The 17,332-nt window shown below is 30.6% G+C and overlaps 1 protein-coding gene across 1 annotated transcript in view; it reads left to right on the forward strand.

The window, feature by feature from the left end:
* Positions 1-1,547: 1,547 nt before the first annotated feature.
* The window catches only part of LOC148273340 (calcium-activated potassium channel slowpoke-like), a 50,692-nt gene continuing 34,907 nt past the window's right edge, over positions 1,548-17,332 (forward strand). The window contains exons 1-7 of the mRNA XM_088238834.1: positions 1,548-1,823; positions 6,384-6,445; positions 7,531-7,627; positions 11,438-11,549; positions 13,629-13,780; positions 15,133-15,300; positions 16,847-16,938. Of these exons, the coding sequence (XP_088094960.1) occupies positions 1,548-1,823; positions 6,384-6,445; positions 7,531-7,627; positions 11,438-11,549; positions 13,629-13,780; positions 15,133-15,300; positions 16,847-16,938 (959 nt within the window). The remainder of the gene's footprint in view (positions 1,824-6,383; positions 6,446-7,530; positions 7,628-11,437; positions 11,550-13,628; positions 13,781-15,132; positions 15,301-16,846; positions 16,939-17,332) is intronic.

Here is a 17,332-nt window from a genome sequence, read left to right on the forward strand (position 1 = left end):
ATGTTCAATTTACCAACCTTCAGATCTTAGAAACTGTACTACCTACCAAAAGTGATAAAGGCAAAATAAGGGAGTGGCTATTCGATCAAGGGGGCAATTGCAAACGTTATCTTCATCGAAATATACCGAGACGATATACTTAACTTCTGTACTATCTTTATCTTTCTTGGGTACGTATTTTGATGGGAAGTTAAAATTCATCTTCAATTTATCTACAAAGTAAAATTAAGTTTTCTGTATGAAAAATAGAATATGTTTAAAAAAAAAATCTAAATATGTTCAACTACTGGTTACCGACGAAGATACTTTGAATTTTCCAGAAAATATACACTTTTTTATTTATAAATATCGATATTAGTTTATGCGGATAAAGACAGCCGTTCATAATCGCAGCCCAGGTATGCCTTCCGACTTGTTATCTCTGACGTCATATGATCGAGATGAACCAATAAGTGACTCCAAAACTTTACTTCGCTTTGGCGCGTTCCTTACTCAATTAAAATAGTTCTCTAATATAAAGTTTATATTTGAAGCACTAACTTTGTGGTTATTCATTATAATAAAATAAATAAAACAACTTTGTTTTTAACCACTAATTTTTATTTTTCACCCAACGGTTTCAAAGCAAACAAACTTCTTCGTCAAGGTTTACGTAACTAATGAATTGATTCCTTTTTTATTTTCATCATGTTCACTAAATACTACACGTGGACCCAATAAATCAAGTAGTTTTTCCTTAAACGGGTGGTAATTTAAAATCATTATTTTAAAAGTAAGACAGGAGAGGACAAAGAAATATTGTTTATTTGGTTATTAATTATTGTTTTCTTTTTATGAGTCGCTTTTTTAATTTCTAAGATTTCTAAGTTGTCTAATTTTAATATTTTATTTTCAACATGAAGTACTTTTAATCCAGTGTCTTTATTGTTTTCTTTTTATGAGTCGCTTTTTTAATTTCTAAGATTTCTAAGTTGTCTAATTTTAATATTTTATTTTCAACATGAAGTACTTTTAATCCAGTGTCTTTATTGAAGTTATGATTATTTTCTATCAGATGATTTGCGAATTCAGAAAAATTATTATTATTTAAGCATCTTAAGTGTTCTTTTACTCTAATATTTGAGTTTCTTTTAGTTTTTCCAATGTATATTGAATCGCAATCATTTATTGGGTATACGTGTAGTATTGAGTGAACATAATAAAAATAAAAAAGGAATCAACAATTCATTAGTTACGTAAACCTTGACGAAGAAGCTTGTTTGCTTTGAAAGCGGTAGGTGAAAAAAAAAATAGTGGTTAAAAACAAAGTTGTTTTATTTATTTTATTAAAAAAGTTCTCATTCATTATTCTGTGAAAAAAGTTGCTACTTCGAAGTGATTATAAACTCAAACAAATCCTAATTCAATCAAAAAAGTTATCAATTTTCGGTCCCAAAACACGGATGTCATGATTTTTTTCGCCAAAATAGAGGTTGGTTCTGAATTTTTTGGCAGCTGGGGAACTAGTGTGCCGCCTCTGTGATGACTCTTTTTATCTCAGCGGTTTAATGAGCCACCCATGTTTCATCAGCAGTCACAATGGAGCTCTGAAAATCCTCACCTTCCTATTCAAATCGCGCAAAGAACTCGCGAGCGCTAGCGACTCGATTAAATTTGGGCTGATCTTGGCGGGATTTCTTTTTGACATATTTCACAGAAACGAACACAACGAGGCAAGTTTTGGTACTAACGAGGGCCGTTGTTACTCGTTGTGTTCAGGAGACCCCCACTACCATCAGAGTTGCCAACTTTTGGAAAAAAATTCACAGAACGAGAGCCAAAGAGTAATCTTCATTTATGGATATACCTCGTCTATATATGCATGTCTTGTGAAGTTACTGACTGCATAATAAATGTAAACAACGAATGTCTCGAGCGAGTAGAAAAATTTGTGTATCTGGGAAGCATGTTTTCAAGAGATGGAAGGGTAAAAAAATATGTTGAAAGAAGAGTGAATGTGGGCAGCAAAATGAACGGAGCACTAAGCACAGTAATTTCTAACACAAATATGTCAATCGATGCTAAACTGGCAGTGCACAACGGAGTTTTAGTCCCAACACTTGTGTATGGAAGTGAAACATGGAACTGGCAGAGGAAGGATGAAAGCCGAGTGAACGCTGTTGAAATGCGATCTCTTAGACGAATTTGTGGGAAATCAATGTATGACATGAAATCAGGCGAGGGTGTAAATCTGAGTCAAGTATAATTGATAAGATTAAGAAAGGGTCTCTGAGATGGTTTGGTCACGTAGAACGAATGGACGACGAAAGAATGGTAAAACGTATATATGGCGAAAATTAAAACGGCAACGTGAGACGTGGCATGATCAGATAAACCAAAATCTTAAGGCTGGTCATGTCAAAAGCAGACAGAACCGAAGGGCATGTATGACAAGATGTATGAATGTGGAAGAAGCTAGGATTGTATGCCAGGATAGACGTGTGTGGCGGTCCATTCTCTCTGCCTACCCCTGCGGGGAAATGGCGCGATGATAGTAGTAGTAGTAGTAGTGTATGTCTTGAGTATGTATGGCACACTGAGTTGGGGCTCTTTTAGAATTTCGGGACCTCCATCAGCCCGAGAGACCTGGGCTCGTGTTCCACGTGCCCTTATGGAAAAGACGGCCCGGTATACTATAAACATATAATTTTTTTTTTTCACATGTGGAATGATGCGGAGTGGCTATTTCAACGTACCCTTTTTTCTTCTTATTTTGACATTGTATTTAGTAATGTATAGAAAACTATAATTGGCCTATAATTTTGGTTTATTTGTAAATATTTATTTTTTTGTTGTAATGGCTGTTGCTTTCTTTTGATAAATAAAATAAAAATATAACAAATGTGAATTCTGTAAACATTGCGGGTATTTGTATTTATTTTGACTTTTTTGATAATTGACATAAATAAGTCAAATAAAATATATATGAAACATAATGAAATTTTTCATTACGCATCAACTTATTTTAGGCCATATTGAAATAATACGAACATTGATTAATTGAAACCAGACCAAATATTTACATTGTTATCATTTAACGATCTGCCGAGAAGTGGTTCAACAATCAAATTCTTAAGTATTTATAACAAAAGCTCCGCCGAGTACTCCGGAGGGTAAATATTGATAAAGACGGAAATATGATTAATGGCTGCAAAGAGCGTTGGATGGATGAAATAGTTCTAAGGAAAATACGAGCACCAATTTTTGTAATTTACACTTTCGCTGTTAAGATACATAAATAACGGCAAAAAGTAAAGGGAATAACGATTCGTGTTTGCAATGAGGCAGTTCAGGAGTTTAAAAAAAATGTTAACTGACTATCGAATTGGGACAATATTAAAAATAAAACTAACTAACATTACGTATCGTGTTATCAGCGCTATGATTTTTTAAAGTTTCGTCATTTTGAAGTTCCTCCTTGTGTGACGTCACAAGTTTTCTTCGGTGGGTTCTGTTGATTGTTGAAATGGCTTCCATTAAACGTTGATTCAGAAGGACTAGTGACGTCGTTCTTAGTAGTTTGTTTTTACTAAAATATTTTTTTCATACATTTTCAAAAAACTTCCCCATCCAATTTAATGCTTTAATTTTAACCGCGCGTAAGGAAACCCTTTTATATCCAATTTCTCATAGCACTGAGCTTCGTAGTTGAAAAGCTTCCCTTCAATTAGTATCAGGTCCCTATTGAAGTATCTTGTATTATGGTTGTGGTTGACGCTTGGGTATTTCTTTATATTTATGTGTGTAACCACTACCGTTCTCAATATATACTGTTGAATAATATTAAGTATTCTGAAACATTTAAGTTTGTAAGTGAAAATTCTTGATGGAAGTTCATTGTAATTTATCATATAAATAAAACACGAGTGATACTTTAATCCACAAATTTGGAATATCCAGTGACCGGTTTCATCGCTTTCGCGACATCTTCGAGACTGGTATCTTTATTAAAAAGTTAAATGTATTTATACAGAACAGAGGTAAGGATACATAATTCAAAGTTATATGTAAGTAAATTAAATAAAGTTATTTTTATCTTAAGGATCATTATCAACAAATTTTCTATGGGTTAACTAATGAATTGATATAATGCTATTTTAATGAGTTTAAGTATTTTATTTTATTTTTGGTGTCTCATCCTTCGTGAGTGTGGTTTTGTAAATAATGATTTCTGAAAAACAAAGGGTAAAAAGTCATTAGTAAAATTATATTACAATGGGTAAAGTAATGGAGAATGCACATGTGTTATCTGTTCATTAAGTAATTCTACGTTGGGTTTATTTTTTATAACTTTGAATTATGTATCCTTACCTCTGTTCTGTATAAATACATTTAACTTTTTAATAAAGATACCAGTCTCGAAGATGTCGCGAAAGCGATGAAACCGGTCACTGGATATTCCAAATTTGTGGATTAAAGTATCACTCGTGTTTTATTTATATAATAAATTAAGTATTCTGAATTGTTTGTAATAACGAAACATTTATTTAACATTCCATGTGGACATTCTGATTATGCTTCCTTAAATATGTGTAATAATATTTTCTCGTAACGAAGCGTAAGAGTATTTTATAGGTTTAATAAAATATTATGATGATTTGCTTATAGGTCATGTGAAACAACCGATAAATGCATTTGAAACTCGCATTTAGTTAGAACGTAGCTAATTACCAAGAAATTGATTATACCATGTACACTTATATGCTACTTAGTAATGCAAGTAACGTTTCCAACAAGAGAGCTCAATAACGCCTGCAAAACACCTATACCCAGATAGATGTAAATTGTAGCACTTCAATAGTCATTCGTAACACTTAAATAGGCATTCGTAGCACTTCAATAGGCATTCGTAGCATTTCAATAGGCATTCGTGGCACTTCAATAGGCATTCGTAGCACTTCAATAGGCATTCGTAGCACTTAAATTGGTATTCGTTGGCATTTCTTACGATTCTTATTTCTAATTTATATAATGCAATAGATGCAGTGATCTCTGATGACAACTTGCTGTCGTCAAGTGGGTGGCTAGTTTACATACTTAGAATGCCTTCCGAAAGTCTTAACCATATTTGCGTACTTAACCTTAGTCGGCAAATAACTCAAATATCTTCTGCGCAATAAGTATAGATAAAATAGATATACCTTTACCGTATTTATGTAATCGCCTCTTCATAGTACCTTATATCAAACTACTTTGTCAGACATGTCAAAATGCGTCGGCGTCGGTTAGATTATGAATAAAGTTAAAATGTTTTCCTAAACATGTCCATCTGATTATAGATTATGGGCGATATGCGTAAAAGCCTTGAGATTTTCTGAGAAAACTTTGTAATACCTTCTTACAAACTTATGTAAGTACATTAAGAAGAAACGCTATCTGACTTTTCCTCATACAAACGTATTCCCGTATTTTCTCCCTGGATTATACGAGTGATTTTTTTGCACGCTGTAGATATTTACCATTGGCGTGTCACTATTGTTTTGCTTTTTTGGTAAATTGTTTCTTGTGGGAACTAGAATAAAATAAAAGCGTCCTGTTTTATCTGCCGTCTTCGGACGTATAATATACAAATATGATAAATAATTTAAAAAAACGGAAATAATACCGACATAGAAAATTTTATTCTTATACTCTTTCTCAAAAAAAAACATTAGTTTTGGGATGCGGAAAACGATAGAACGAAACCTTGATATTGTCGATTTTAATTAGGCATAATCAGTCCGACGAGCAGTTGGCTTTTTGGCACAATTTTGGAGAGGCATATGTGAGAGAGTGACGAAAAAACTGTATTCAAATTTTTCCGACACATATCATTTTATTCCCTCAAAATAATAAATTTGTATCCTGTATGAACATTAACGTTAAATTTTTGACTGAAAAGTTTACTCGCTTATGTTTTTAAACTATATATGAGAAGGCGACTGGTATTAAAACAAAAAACAATATGACTTAAAATTAAACACTTTTTATCGACAATCAAAATAAGGATTTTTGAATATGATCTGTAAATTATCGACTTGTACAAATTAAACCATTGCATTGATATGATATTTTATTATTTTCATAGTAAAAAGTTTATCCGTTCTTTTTTGTGGCTTATATGTTTATCGTCCATGTATCTTGTTTTTCTTAAGAGATTCGATTGAATGTTGGGTATGATTGAGTTCTTTTCTGATTCTGATTTGATCGATGCTGATTTTTATACTATTAAAAAACGACGTTTTTACAAAATATTTTTTTTACAATTGAAATTCATCAGCTTTCCTTTTTTGCACTTTTAGCTAATTTGTTATTTGATGTATAAATTAAAAATGATTAATTTTGTTATTTTTCTTTGTTTTCAGGTAGTGTTGGTATTCATTCTGAGCATAGCGTCGCTTATCATCTATTTCATCGACGCATCGAGGTGAGAAATAGTCATTTTTATTTTAGCGCATTAAGTTACTGAAGAAAAAGTCATGCATAATTACACACTACTTCACAACACATTCTCTCATCCATGGCATGCAAAATACACATGAAATATAGACAATAAATATTTAAAAATCGGTACGTAAATAAATAAATAAATATACTCAAGGCTTCAAAACATTAGAAAAAACACATAATTTTGAGATTCATTAATTGCAAAATATTTCATTTAACTTCCTAGCAATATCATTGATCCAACTAAAATATAAAATTAAACTAAAAGATTAACATTATTTGTCCTCAAATTAATTAACCTTAAAATTCCATATATGTGTAAAGCATGTTATTACATTTTTAAATGACTGTATACCTACTATTTCGATGTATTTTTTATTGTTATCAAATGTTTTTTTTTTGTTTGTTGAAAGACAATGAATTTAAATTTGTACATAAATTAGCGAATAGATAAAGTATTTAAGTATTGTATACCTTATTTTTGTAAAATTGAAAATCAGTTCCATGAGAATTTGTATAATACGTTTAAAATGGGTCTTTCTTCACAGATAAAAAAAATTGTTTAAATATCTGCACCTTACAGGATAAAGGAAGTCCGTTTTTTGCCGTTTTGAAAATGAAAATGGAGAAATTACCAAAATAAGATATTTTATGCGTGAATAAAACACCGAAGTCTATTTTCGTCAAATAAATGCTTTTTTTAAGTCGAAATAAAAATCTGAAGTCCGCCTTGTTTTAATGCAATAAACTTCAGTCCCACAAACGCTATTCTAACGAGTACTGTTTTCAAAGTAATTATTATTTTACGTTGAAATTTTTTTACAGATTTAAATTATCTGATTTGCTTCAAAAGTTGTGATGTTTTGAAAATCGGACGATCACGAAACCTTGTTTCCTGAACATTTCGTTTAATGTGACTACCATGGGTTATCCCTTACGGTACAGATACATATTATTATTAATTTGTGATGATCCATAAAGTCAGTGCTCCAAACGAATAAAAAAAAATATTTTGCTGTCTTGTTTATATATGGTAAAAATAATAAATATTTTGTATATTTTTAGCGAGGAAGTGGAACGATGTCAGAAATGGAGCAACAACATTACGCAGCAAATCGACCTTGCCTTTAACATATTTTTTATGGTCTACTTTTTTATACGAGTAAGTAATGACAGTAATTTGTGCGGCATTAACTTATTTTCAAATCAAAGTATACAAACTCTCAAAGATTCCTAATATATATAACACTTTGTATATTTTACTATGATATAGACATGGACCCTGAATTCTTATATTATCTGTGAATTATATAATCATTAAAATAATTATTTTTTAAATATCATCTACAGTTTAGGAACACAAGATTATTTTGTCACAGCGTAAAATAATAAAAAATATTCCTAAAATTAACAAAAAAATTTTAAACTATTTCAAGTTTCTTATTATTTATTATACTTTTATATTTATTGTGTATTTATGCATTAAAACTAAAAATTCTGAGAAGAATGAAAATATTGATAGAAATTCTAACAGTAATACATTTTAATAGCAAATTGTCGATGTACTGATAAACCCCCCCCCCCAATGAAAATTTTTGAGAAAACAAGTTAAAAATGCAATTATGTGTATTTTTTTGAGCTTTATCATCTAATTATCCTCTAAATTCTCCAAGGTTTTGTTTCAAACATAGAATTAAGAATAGTTCAGAAGGAGCGTAGAATCATATGTATTTTTTTTTTAAGTTTCCAAAATTTTATTGTACACGCGGGAACATTGATTGACACAACAGAGTAGATAAAGAAGGGGTCATTGAATATAAGTAATTAAATTGATGAACTTTGAACATAAAAAATGTAAGAAATTTTATTTTATATAAAGCGGATATTTTTATGTCATGTCATGTCATTTTTATGATGAGCAAAGTAGCGTAAAAAAATTACTACTCTGGCAACACTAACAATATGTCCATTTTGTTTTCTTTGACAATCTGACAGATGGAAAAATCGTTTAATTTTTAAGTAATGCATTTACTACTTACACATAAAATGTGATCCCATCTTGTTTCTTTTTGATCCCAGCAGTATTTCTACACTTAAAAAAGGAAACAACACGGCAAAGTTGAATTCAAATCGGGAGTTACGTACTGAACAACGTCTTCAAAGAAACTAATGGGTCGAAACGTAAAACTACTCCTTTGTGAGTAGTTTAGTCGCCTTCTATTTGATGCGCGTATGCGGTTTCTGGAATATTCTAAATTCTATGGTTTCAAAGTTAGCATGTATAAATACTAACTCATTATTTTTTTTTGTTTTCTATTTAAAACTTCATTTATTCCATTTATTAGATATTTTTTTTCGAAACCTCATCCATTGAAACAGTAAAAAGAGACTAAGATGGTCTTATGATTGTGTATCAAGTCCAAAATATTCTGAAAAGACTTTTATCAAGTCAAACATCTAAACTGATTTGTCTCAATATTGGCAATAATGCATTTAGGGGTTTTATCTGTATACTGACGAAATATGATATTATAATGAAATAAATACAAAATTAGGTCCTGAACAACAGAACTTTCGAAAAAATACGTCTTGAAAAAAAACCTGAAATATTCTGAAAATATCGAAGGTTCTCACACGCGGTCCTCGCTTCAAAACTACCTACATAGTTTTGATTGGAAATAAATTCAGAAGTATTTTTTAGCCCTAAAAAATAAAACGAAATTTCCTTTTGAAGTAAATATAATCCGTGCACATCATACATGCAAGTTTTTTTTAAAGTCTTATTATAATGGATGATGCCTGATATAATTTGTATTTTCCATTAAACGAAGATGAAGGAAAAAGTGAAATATTAGCGTTTTTATAATTTACCCAAATATTTTAATTTAGGTGGCCATTTTCAACGAGTAGTAAATAACTCACTTTTAGAAAATGGAAATCAAGTTGGGGTGAGTGGGGTTCGAACCTCGGACCTCTGATCCGTGAGTCCGCAACACTAGAGCCACGGGACCACAACCCAATTAACCCTAAGAAATATAACGACACAAATAATATCTAGACAAAAAAATCTATCAAGAACCTTATTTATTCTCCAACGGTATAAATACATATTTCAGACTCAAAGTATCCGGAAGGGTGGTTAATGTCAGCGGTTACCAAACCATTGTTTATTCTCGAGACTATAAATATAATGGTATAACTATTATGTATACATAAGGATTTCTCCTGTTTTCAATGGCTGTGCCGTCAACCAAGTGACCACTATTGACGTCATGGCCTATCACGATCCCAAAATGGTAGTTTGGTTTTGTAATGACGCAAATGTCAAGGGACAACCATTTACTGTAACATTTCACTACTTCTAAAAAGCCAACGAACAGTAAAATAGTAGCCTAAAAATTATAAGCCCAGCATATGAAATCGTATTTATGTGTGGGGTTGCTAAAATTGTTGTATTTATCAGTTCCTTTATAGTTACAGTTACAGTTTTCTTTGTTTACTAATTCCTTTTTAATTAACCATCAATCCTTCAAATGTTTTTAGAATCCTTCCGCAAAAATCTTATAATTGCTTTTCAGGACGTATTTTTTCAGAATTTTCAATTTCGATGAAGTATTTTTAGGTTTTTATGGAATTCATTTTTATTCGGCCATTTGGTTTTTTTTCTAATTCCTATTTAAAGATTTAGCTTTTTATTTTGTTTTTTACAATAAACACATTACATTGTTTTTATGGCAATTCGAGTCCCAACTTTTTTTTATTATTGATTAATATAAAAACATGTTATTTTCCTATCTAATCAACTTTTATATTTTTTTTATGTAACTTTCCAAAAAAAACGAGCTTGGAAAGTGACTTATACCCGTATGCGGAAACAAAACTTAAGGTGAGGAAAGTACATTCTATTGTTTTCCCCTTCGGGTTATTCTCCGCATTTGAGATTAGAATGTACTTTCCTCACCTTAAGTTTTGTCACTGTTATATTTACTTAATCAATTGAAGTCATAAAATTTCGAATATACATGAGAAAAATTCAAAATTATACGAAATAAAAAGAAAAACTGAAAATAAAAATATTAATTAAAATAGAAAGTTGTTTTTACTCGGGTTCAAAAAAAATATTTTAATTTATTTACTTACTGATATATTAGTTTTAATAGTTTGTTTTCACTAGGGAGATTATCGTAATTTTTTTATTTCTTTAAAAACAAAATTATTTTGACCGTGACTTGTATGGAATTTGGAAAAATTTTATATTATTTTGGTATCTAAGTGACTTATTCATCTCAAATTCGTTTATTTTTTCTTTGTAAATTTGTATAATATAATTTATTTTGTTAATAGTGTCTACTGTATGAACTATAAATAATTTACTTAGATTTTCCGTGTTGAATGTTGAGGGTTTCGTTAAAATGACTTTGATAATTAATATTTGTACTATTTTAATATGGTTTAATATATTGGCAAATGCACCACCCCATTCAACAATAACATATTGTAATAAAAATTGTACAAGTTTATCTTGTATATCTAGTAATGATTATATTAGATTGCAGTTAGTTTTATTAATAATTATTTTTATTACTCAATCTAAATTAGCATATGTACACATGTGTTAGTAATATGTTCAGGTTAGTAAGTTAGTATTTGATATTTTGATAACTTTACATTAAATATTATAATATAGCATCTTAACACCATTACTAACTAGATATTTACATAGAATTTTAAATACATGTTTATTGGGTGGGGACAGGAGAGTTAGAATACGAATAGGGAATGGGATATTAATATCAGAGAGTTCGGATAGGAAATCGGGATAACAATAATTTATGGGGCAGCCAGAAAAAACATGGTTAAATCTTCTTAATTTGACATCAAGTTGATATTCGCAAATATTATTCATAATCTATATTAAAAATATTTACTAGTTAATCAATGTGTTTCATTGTTTGCATTTTTTCTTTTCCAGTTTATAGCAGCTAGTGACAAACTGTGGTTCATGCTCGAAATGTATTCATTCGTAGATTACTTTACGATACCCCCATCCTTTGTATCAATATATTTGGATAGAACATGGATTGGTGAGTAAATTTTTACTGCTGTTTTTAAATATGTACGTGAAATGTTATGCAGCCGAATGCACTAGTATTTTATTAGGACTGTCATAAAAAATTCAAACAATTTATTGAAAATTGTCACACAGATTTATTTCAATTTTATTTATTTTACTTTATTCATATTTGTACATAGCTGGTTTATAAAGAAACAGCAATGTTTCATTTAAGTTTTAAAACCTACATCTGCGAAAAAAAAAAGATTTTCAATGGTAAAATAAATTGTCAGGCTTGAAAAAAGATAAGGGCAATATTCTTAGCTTGTGTAATCAATATCAATTTGTGAATATTATCTTTAAATATTTTTTATGTTAGCATCAATACTATTAACTATTTCCTTTACATATGAATATGAAATTCATAATCGGCTCTTTTTATATCTACATAATATCATATATTTTATTCTTAGTGCACAAATTTAAGTCAGTTTTATGTTTTTTTTTTCATTTGTAATACTTTTTTTTTTTTAACTCAGTGATTTAAGCAAATAGGTAGATATTTTTCCATATCGTAAAAACGCATCAACCAACCATTTCCCTTTTCAAAGCAAAAACATTTTACTCAGATATTGCCAAGGTATGGTTGGTAATCACGTACGTATAAATTATTTTATTGCAGAAGGCAATCTGAAACCATAAAATTTTGCCTTCAAAGGTGATAATGGTATTATTTATAAAGTTTATTAAAAATTAAAATTTCCGAATATACTTACGACAAACACTAATAATAAGAATCTACTAAAACACTATTTTGCAAAAAAAAAAAAACACTTTTCAGTAGGTACCTATTTACGTATTTTCTAAACTATGAATAATAATTTCCGGAATGTGACAGTTATGTCTTGTTGTCGTCTGTGGTTCGAAATTTAAAATGACATGAAAAAATATTTTCAAAACAAAACACTTCCAAAATCTTTTCTGAATTAATCCAACTAGTAATAGTTCTACATTATCTCTGATTAATCCAACATCCAATCAAAAAAGTATAACTATTTTTGCAGCGAAAATGTTTTCATGAAAAATTCAAACAATTTATTGAAAATTGTCACAGAGATTTATTTTAATTTTATTTATTTTACTTTATTCATATTTGTACATAGCTGGTTTATAAAGAAACAGCAATGTTTCATTTAAGTTTTAAAACCTACATCTGCGAAAAAAAATTTTTTTCAAAGGTAAAATAAATTGTCAGGCTTGAAAAAAGATAAGGGCAATATTCTTAGCTTGTGTAATCAATATCAATTTGTGAATATTATCTTTAAATATTTTTTATGTTAGCATCAATACTATTAACTATTTCCTTTACATATGAATATGAAATTCATAATCGGCTCTTTTTATATCTACATAATATCATATATTTTATTCTTAGTGCACAAATTTAAGTCAGTTTTATGTTTTTTTTTTTATTTGTAATACTTTTTTTTTTAACTCAGTGATTTAAGCAAATAGGTAGATATTTTTCCATATCGTAAAAACGCATCAACCAACCATTTCCCTTTTCAAAGCAAAAACATTTTACTCAGATATTGCCAAGGTATGGTTGGTAATCACGTACGTATAAATTATTTTATTGCAGAAGGCAATCTGAAACCAAAAAAATTTGCCTTCAAAGGTGATAATGGTATTATTTATAAAGTTTATTAAAAATTAAAATTTCCGAATATACTTACGACAAACACTAATAATAAGAATCTACTAAAACACTATTTTGCAAAAAAAAAAAAAACACTTTTCAGTAGGTACCTATTTACGTATTTTCTAAACTATGAATAATAATTTCCGGAATGTGACAGTTATGTCTTGTTGTCGTCTGTGGTTCGAAATTTAAAATGACATGAAAAAATATTTTCAAAACAAAACACTTCCAAAATCTTTTCTGAATTAATCCAACATCCAATCAAAAAAGTATAACTATTTTTGCAGCGAAAATGTTTTCATATTATTGTTTGGGTCATCAATGAATTAATATCACTATCTGTACGAATTTGTTCTCAGCTGCTTAAGCTTTGTTTTTATTTGTGTTTCATTTGGATAATATTTTTAGGACTGAGATTTCTTCGCGCCCTACGCTTGATGACCGTGCCTGATATCTTACAATACCTCAACATCCTCAAAACATCCAGCTCAATACGTCTCGCCCAGTTAGTTTCCATATTCATATCCGTATGGTTGACAGCAGCCGGAATTATTCATTTGGTACGTTTTTCTTTTATTTATAACCTAATTTTCGTATATTTTGTTTTAATCGTGAAAGTCTTGAAAATCTTAGCACAGTCGATTGTCAAAGAATTTTGTTTATTTATTTTAATTAAATGCAGGTGGATCCACCAAGTATTATGACTATTGGTTGAACATAAATTTAAAATTAAAAAATAGTTTTAATTGTAACACCATTTTTTTTATTTGTTGATTTGTTGATTTTATTTTTATTGTTTGTTGATTGTAAAAGTGAAGTTTGATTTATAAATTGATTTTCATTTATTTACAAATTATTTTTCGTGTTTTAAACTGAATGATTTGTATAATAAATATAATGTGTAAAAAAATTACTTAACTAAAGTGCAACTGGTTTCAAAAGCGAGTATTTCCACTTTTTCTTTTTCAAGAAAAATACTGTAATTCTCATTATTTACTCAAATATTTAAATTTTCAGACCATTTCCTAAAAGTCGTAAATAACTTGTGCTGGAAAAAAGGAAATCGACTTGTAGTAGAGTGGGATTTGAACCTTGGACCTGTAATGGCTAAGATACTTGACCCGCACACGGAAGGCCTCGGACCTTTGTATTAGGGAAAATACATGTCAAAGAAAATCTACTTTTAGGTTAGCATTTGATTCAGGCAGAGGAAAGCTTGTCGAAATCCAGCTCTCTAGATTCGGAGATTGTGCGTTTGCCGTTGCCAGCCCCTCTACCTGGAACCAAATGCCTTCAAACTTACGAATCATCGACAGTCCCAGTCATTTTAGATCCCAACTAAAATCTCACTTCTTTAGTTTATCATAACCTTAATTTTAAATCAGAAAATATAATATGTCACTTAACCTTAGTTAAAATATACGTTTAAGAATACAATGAGGAAGTTCAGTGTCTTTTTTTAATTTTTTTTATTTTTCAATAGAATATTAAACCATGCCAATTTTTATTTTTTATTATTTTTATTTATAGTATTATCAGCGCTATGATTTTTTTGTACATTTTTAAGAAATTTTACTCTTTAATTTAATGCTCTAATTTTTACCGTGCGCAAGAAATCATTTTTTGTATCCAATTTCTCATAGGGCTGAAGTTCCTCATTGTAAAGCGCTCTTTAGGTGATTTTTTACAAAAATGACTATATAAATCAGCCGAATATTATTAATATGGTTCTGAGTTGGATTCCCGGTGAATATTCAAAACTTAAATGTGATTTTTCTCAAGCCTGTGTGTTCAGTGCTGTGATTCACCACAGTAATTGGGCCTCCTAGCCTGTTGTGGGATAAAAAATAGATTAAATATACAATAATTGTAATGTTTGTTATGCAGCTTCTGATTCTGTTTCTTCACACAGTTGGAGAACTCCGGTGACCCTCTGGAGTTCAATAATCCGCAGCAGCTGTCGTACTGGACGTGTGTATATTTCCTTATCGTGACCATGTCTACCGTGGGGTACGGTGATGTTTACTGTCAAACTGTTCTCGGCAGGACATTTTTAGTATTTTTTCTCCTCGTCGGCTTGGTAAGTAACACTCCAACCCTTTCTCTACATTGTATCATGTTAATAAATGTGGCAATGTTTGTGAAGGCATTGAATGTTGACTTTAGTTTTCAGTTTATGATTTTACATACAAATGACTCTTCTACTCGTTTTTTATTTCACTTAATTGGTGTTTCAATTTATCGAAGACTGCAATAAGTTTATCAACATTACTCGCCAAAGTACTTATTGATCTTTTCGTGTATTTATATTTTCAATAATTGAATGTTTGTTTGTGAATTCTGTTGTATTGCATGATTGGAGATGTTAAGTATCAGCACAGCGATGGAATTACAAAACAGCGGTGGAATCTTCATTGACGATCTCTTTTTACAATAGCCGAAGCGAAGACACGTTAATCGAAAATTACAAATCCAAACGCCAGTTTCTTATTTAATCATCTTAAATATTGGTTCACGATGTATAAATGGGTGCATGTTCGCTAATAAATATCTATTGATTAGCGCACATGGTTCAAGTAACATGACTTTTTTACAGCTTTGACACCAAAACATTTTGTTTGATCAGTTTATATTACTAATATTATTGTTAAAAGTAACTTTGGTCAACATTCATCCTCAACAGCAAGCAATCCAGTATTTTGTTGCCGCTTTTGTGAACATACAATAAGATGTCATTTGTAACTGAAAATCAATACCTGCTAATTATGAACCATCCATATAATAAAATAATCGACTTTTAGCTAACTTACGCATACAAAATATTTGTCATATTAGATAAATGTAACGAGTTACACAATATATATTCTTTACTCGAGAGACATTCTATTTCACCTATTTTTTATAAGATTTTAACTTTTAATTTTCCACTTTTGTGAAGTTCATCAGAAAATATTTTTACAAATGCCAGTTAAGTAATATAAATCAAATTTATAAGAAACTAAATGGAAAGTTTATTCCCCATACACAATAAATTAGGCAACTCTTTCACAATAGTAAAGTTGTCGATGTTAGCACCATTACTCTGATGGCATATTCAGTACCCCATGTGAACATTGGCAATGTTGGCATTGCCTCCCTTCCCTCGCCCCCCCGCCCCACCCCCTCGGGGGACTCGGCCATTGTCTACAAGGCAGGATAGTTGGATACAGTGAGTCAGATAGGTTCCTCGCAACTCTACATTCATACCGTCGTCGCAGGACAAACTACCGCGCAATACTCATCCGCCATCTTACATACACATCCATACTCGGTTGTTATTCAGTGCATGCTTTTATCCTTAGTTACTCCACAAATCTCCCAACCTTTGCTTGCTTTTGCTTTAAATATATCCCAAAGTGTGTTTTATATCCCCTTAGTTTTAATGATGGAATTTCTGTTCCTTCAATTAGGTAAACGCATAAAATCCTTTTGGTTTTCTGTGTAAAAATATCTGTTTCTTAAATACCGGTGTTGTAAGCTGTGCGTTGTTTTCTCGGCTGTTGTCGCTTTGCGTACAACACGGCTATGAAAACGGCGGACAGAGTAATGTTACGAGTGGTAAATGTAAACACCGATGTCTATTCCAGGCAATGTTTGCCAGTAGCATCCCCGAGATTATAGAGCTGGTAGGAAGTAGGTCCAAGTACAGTGGCGAGCTGAAGCGTGAACACGGAAAGAGGTATTCATTAGTTGATCTTGACATTTTATACTATGACGGGGTGGTTGCTAAAGGACCGTGAACATATTTTAAACTCACCTTTGAGAAATCATTGCAATCTCGTTTGGTAAAACATATCTACCTTAAGGGATTTTAAGATAAAAATATGCACATGGGCTCTTGATTCAAACATCCCGCCACAGTTTTCCCGGTAAAATACTGTTGAAATGATCAACTTCTGTTGGCATCAGTGGCGTCAGATGTATTGTGTTATCTACTCACCACTACTGTATGGTATTCCCAAACCGTTTCAGTACTGGTGTTCTATCAGAATATCTCTATTCTCTCCCTATTTTCACTTTCATCTCTTCATTTCCGAGCTGTTTATGTTTTCCGTATGCTTTATTTTACTTTC

Source organism: Micrasema longulum, unplaced genomic scaffold, assembly GCF_059751315.1.
Source record: "Micrasema longulum isolate JH-2025_06_02 unplaced genomic scaffold, ASM5975131v1 h1tg001977l, whole genome shotgun sequence".
NCBI lineage: Eukaryota > Metazoa > Arthropoda > Insecta > Trichoptera > Brachycentridae > Micrasema > Micrasema longulum.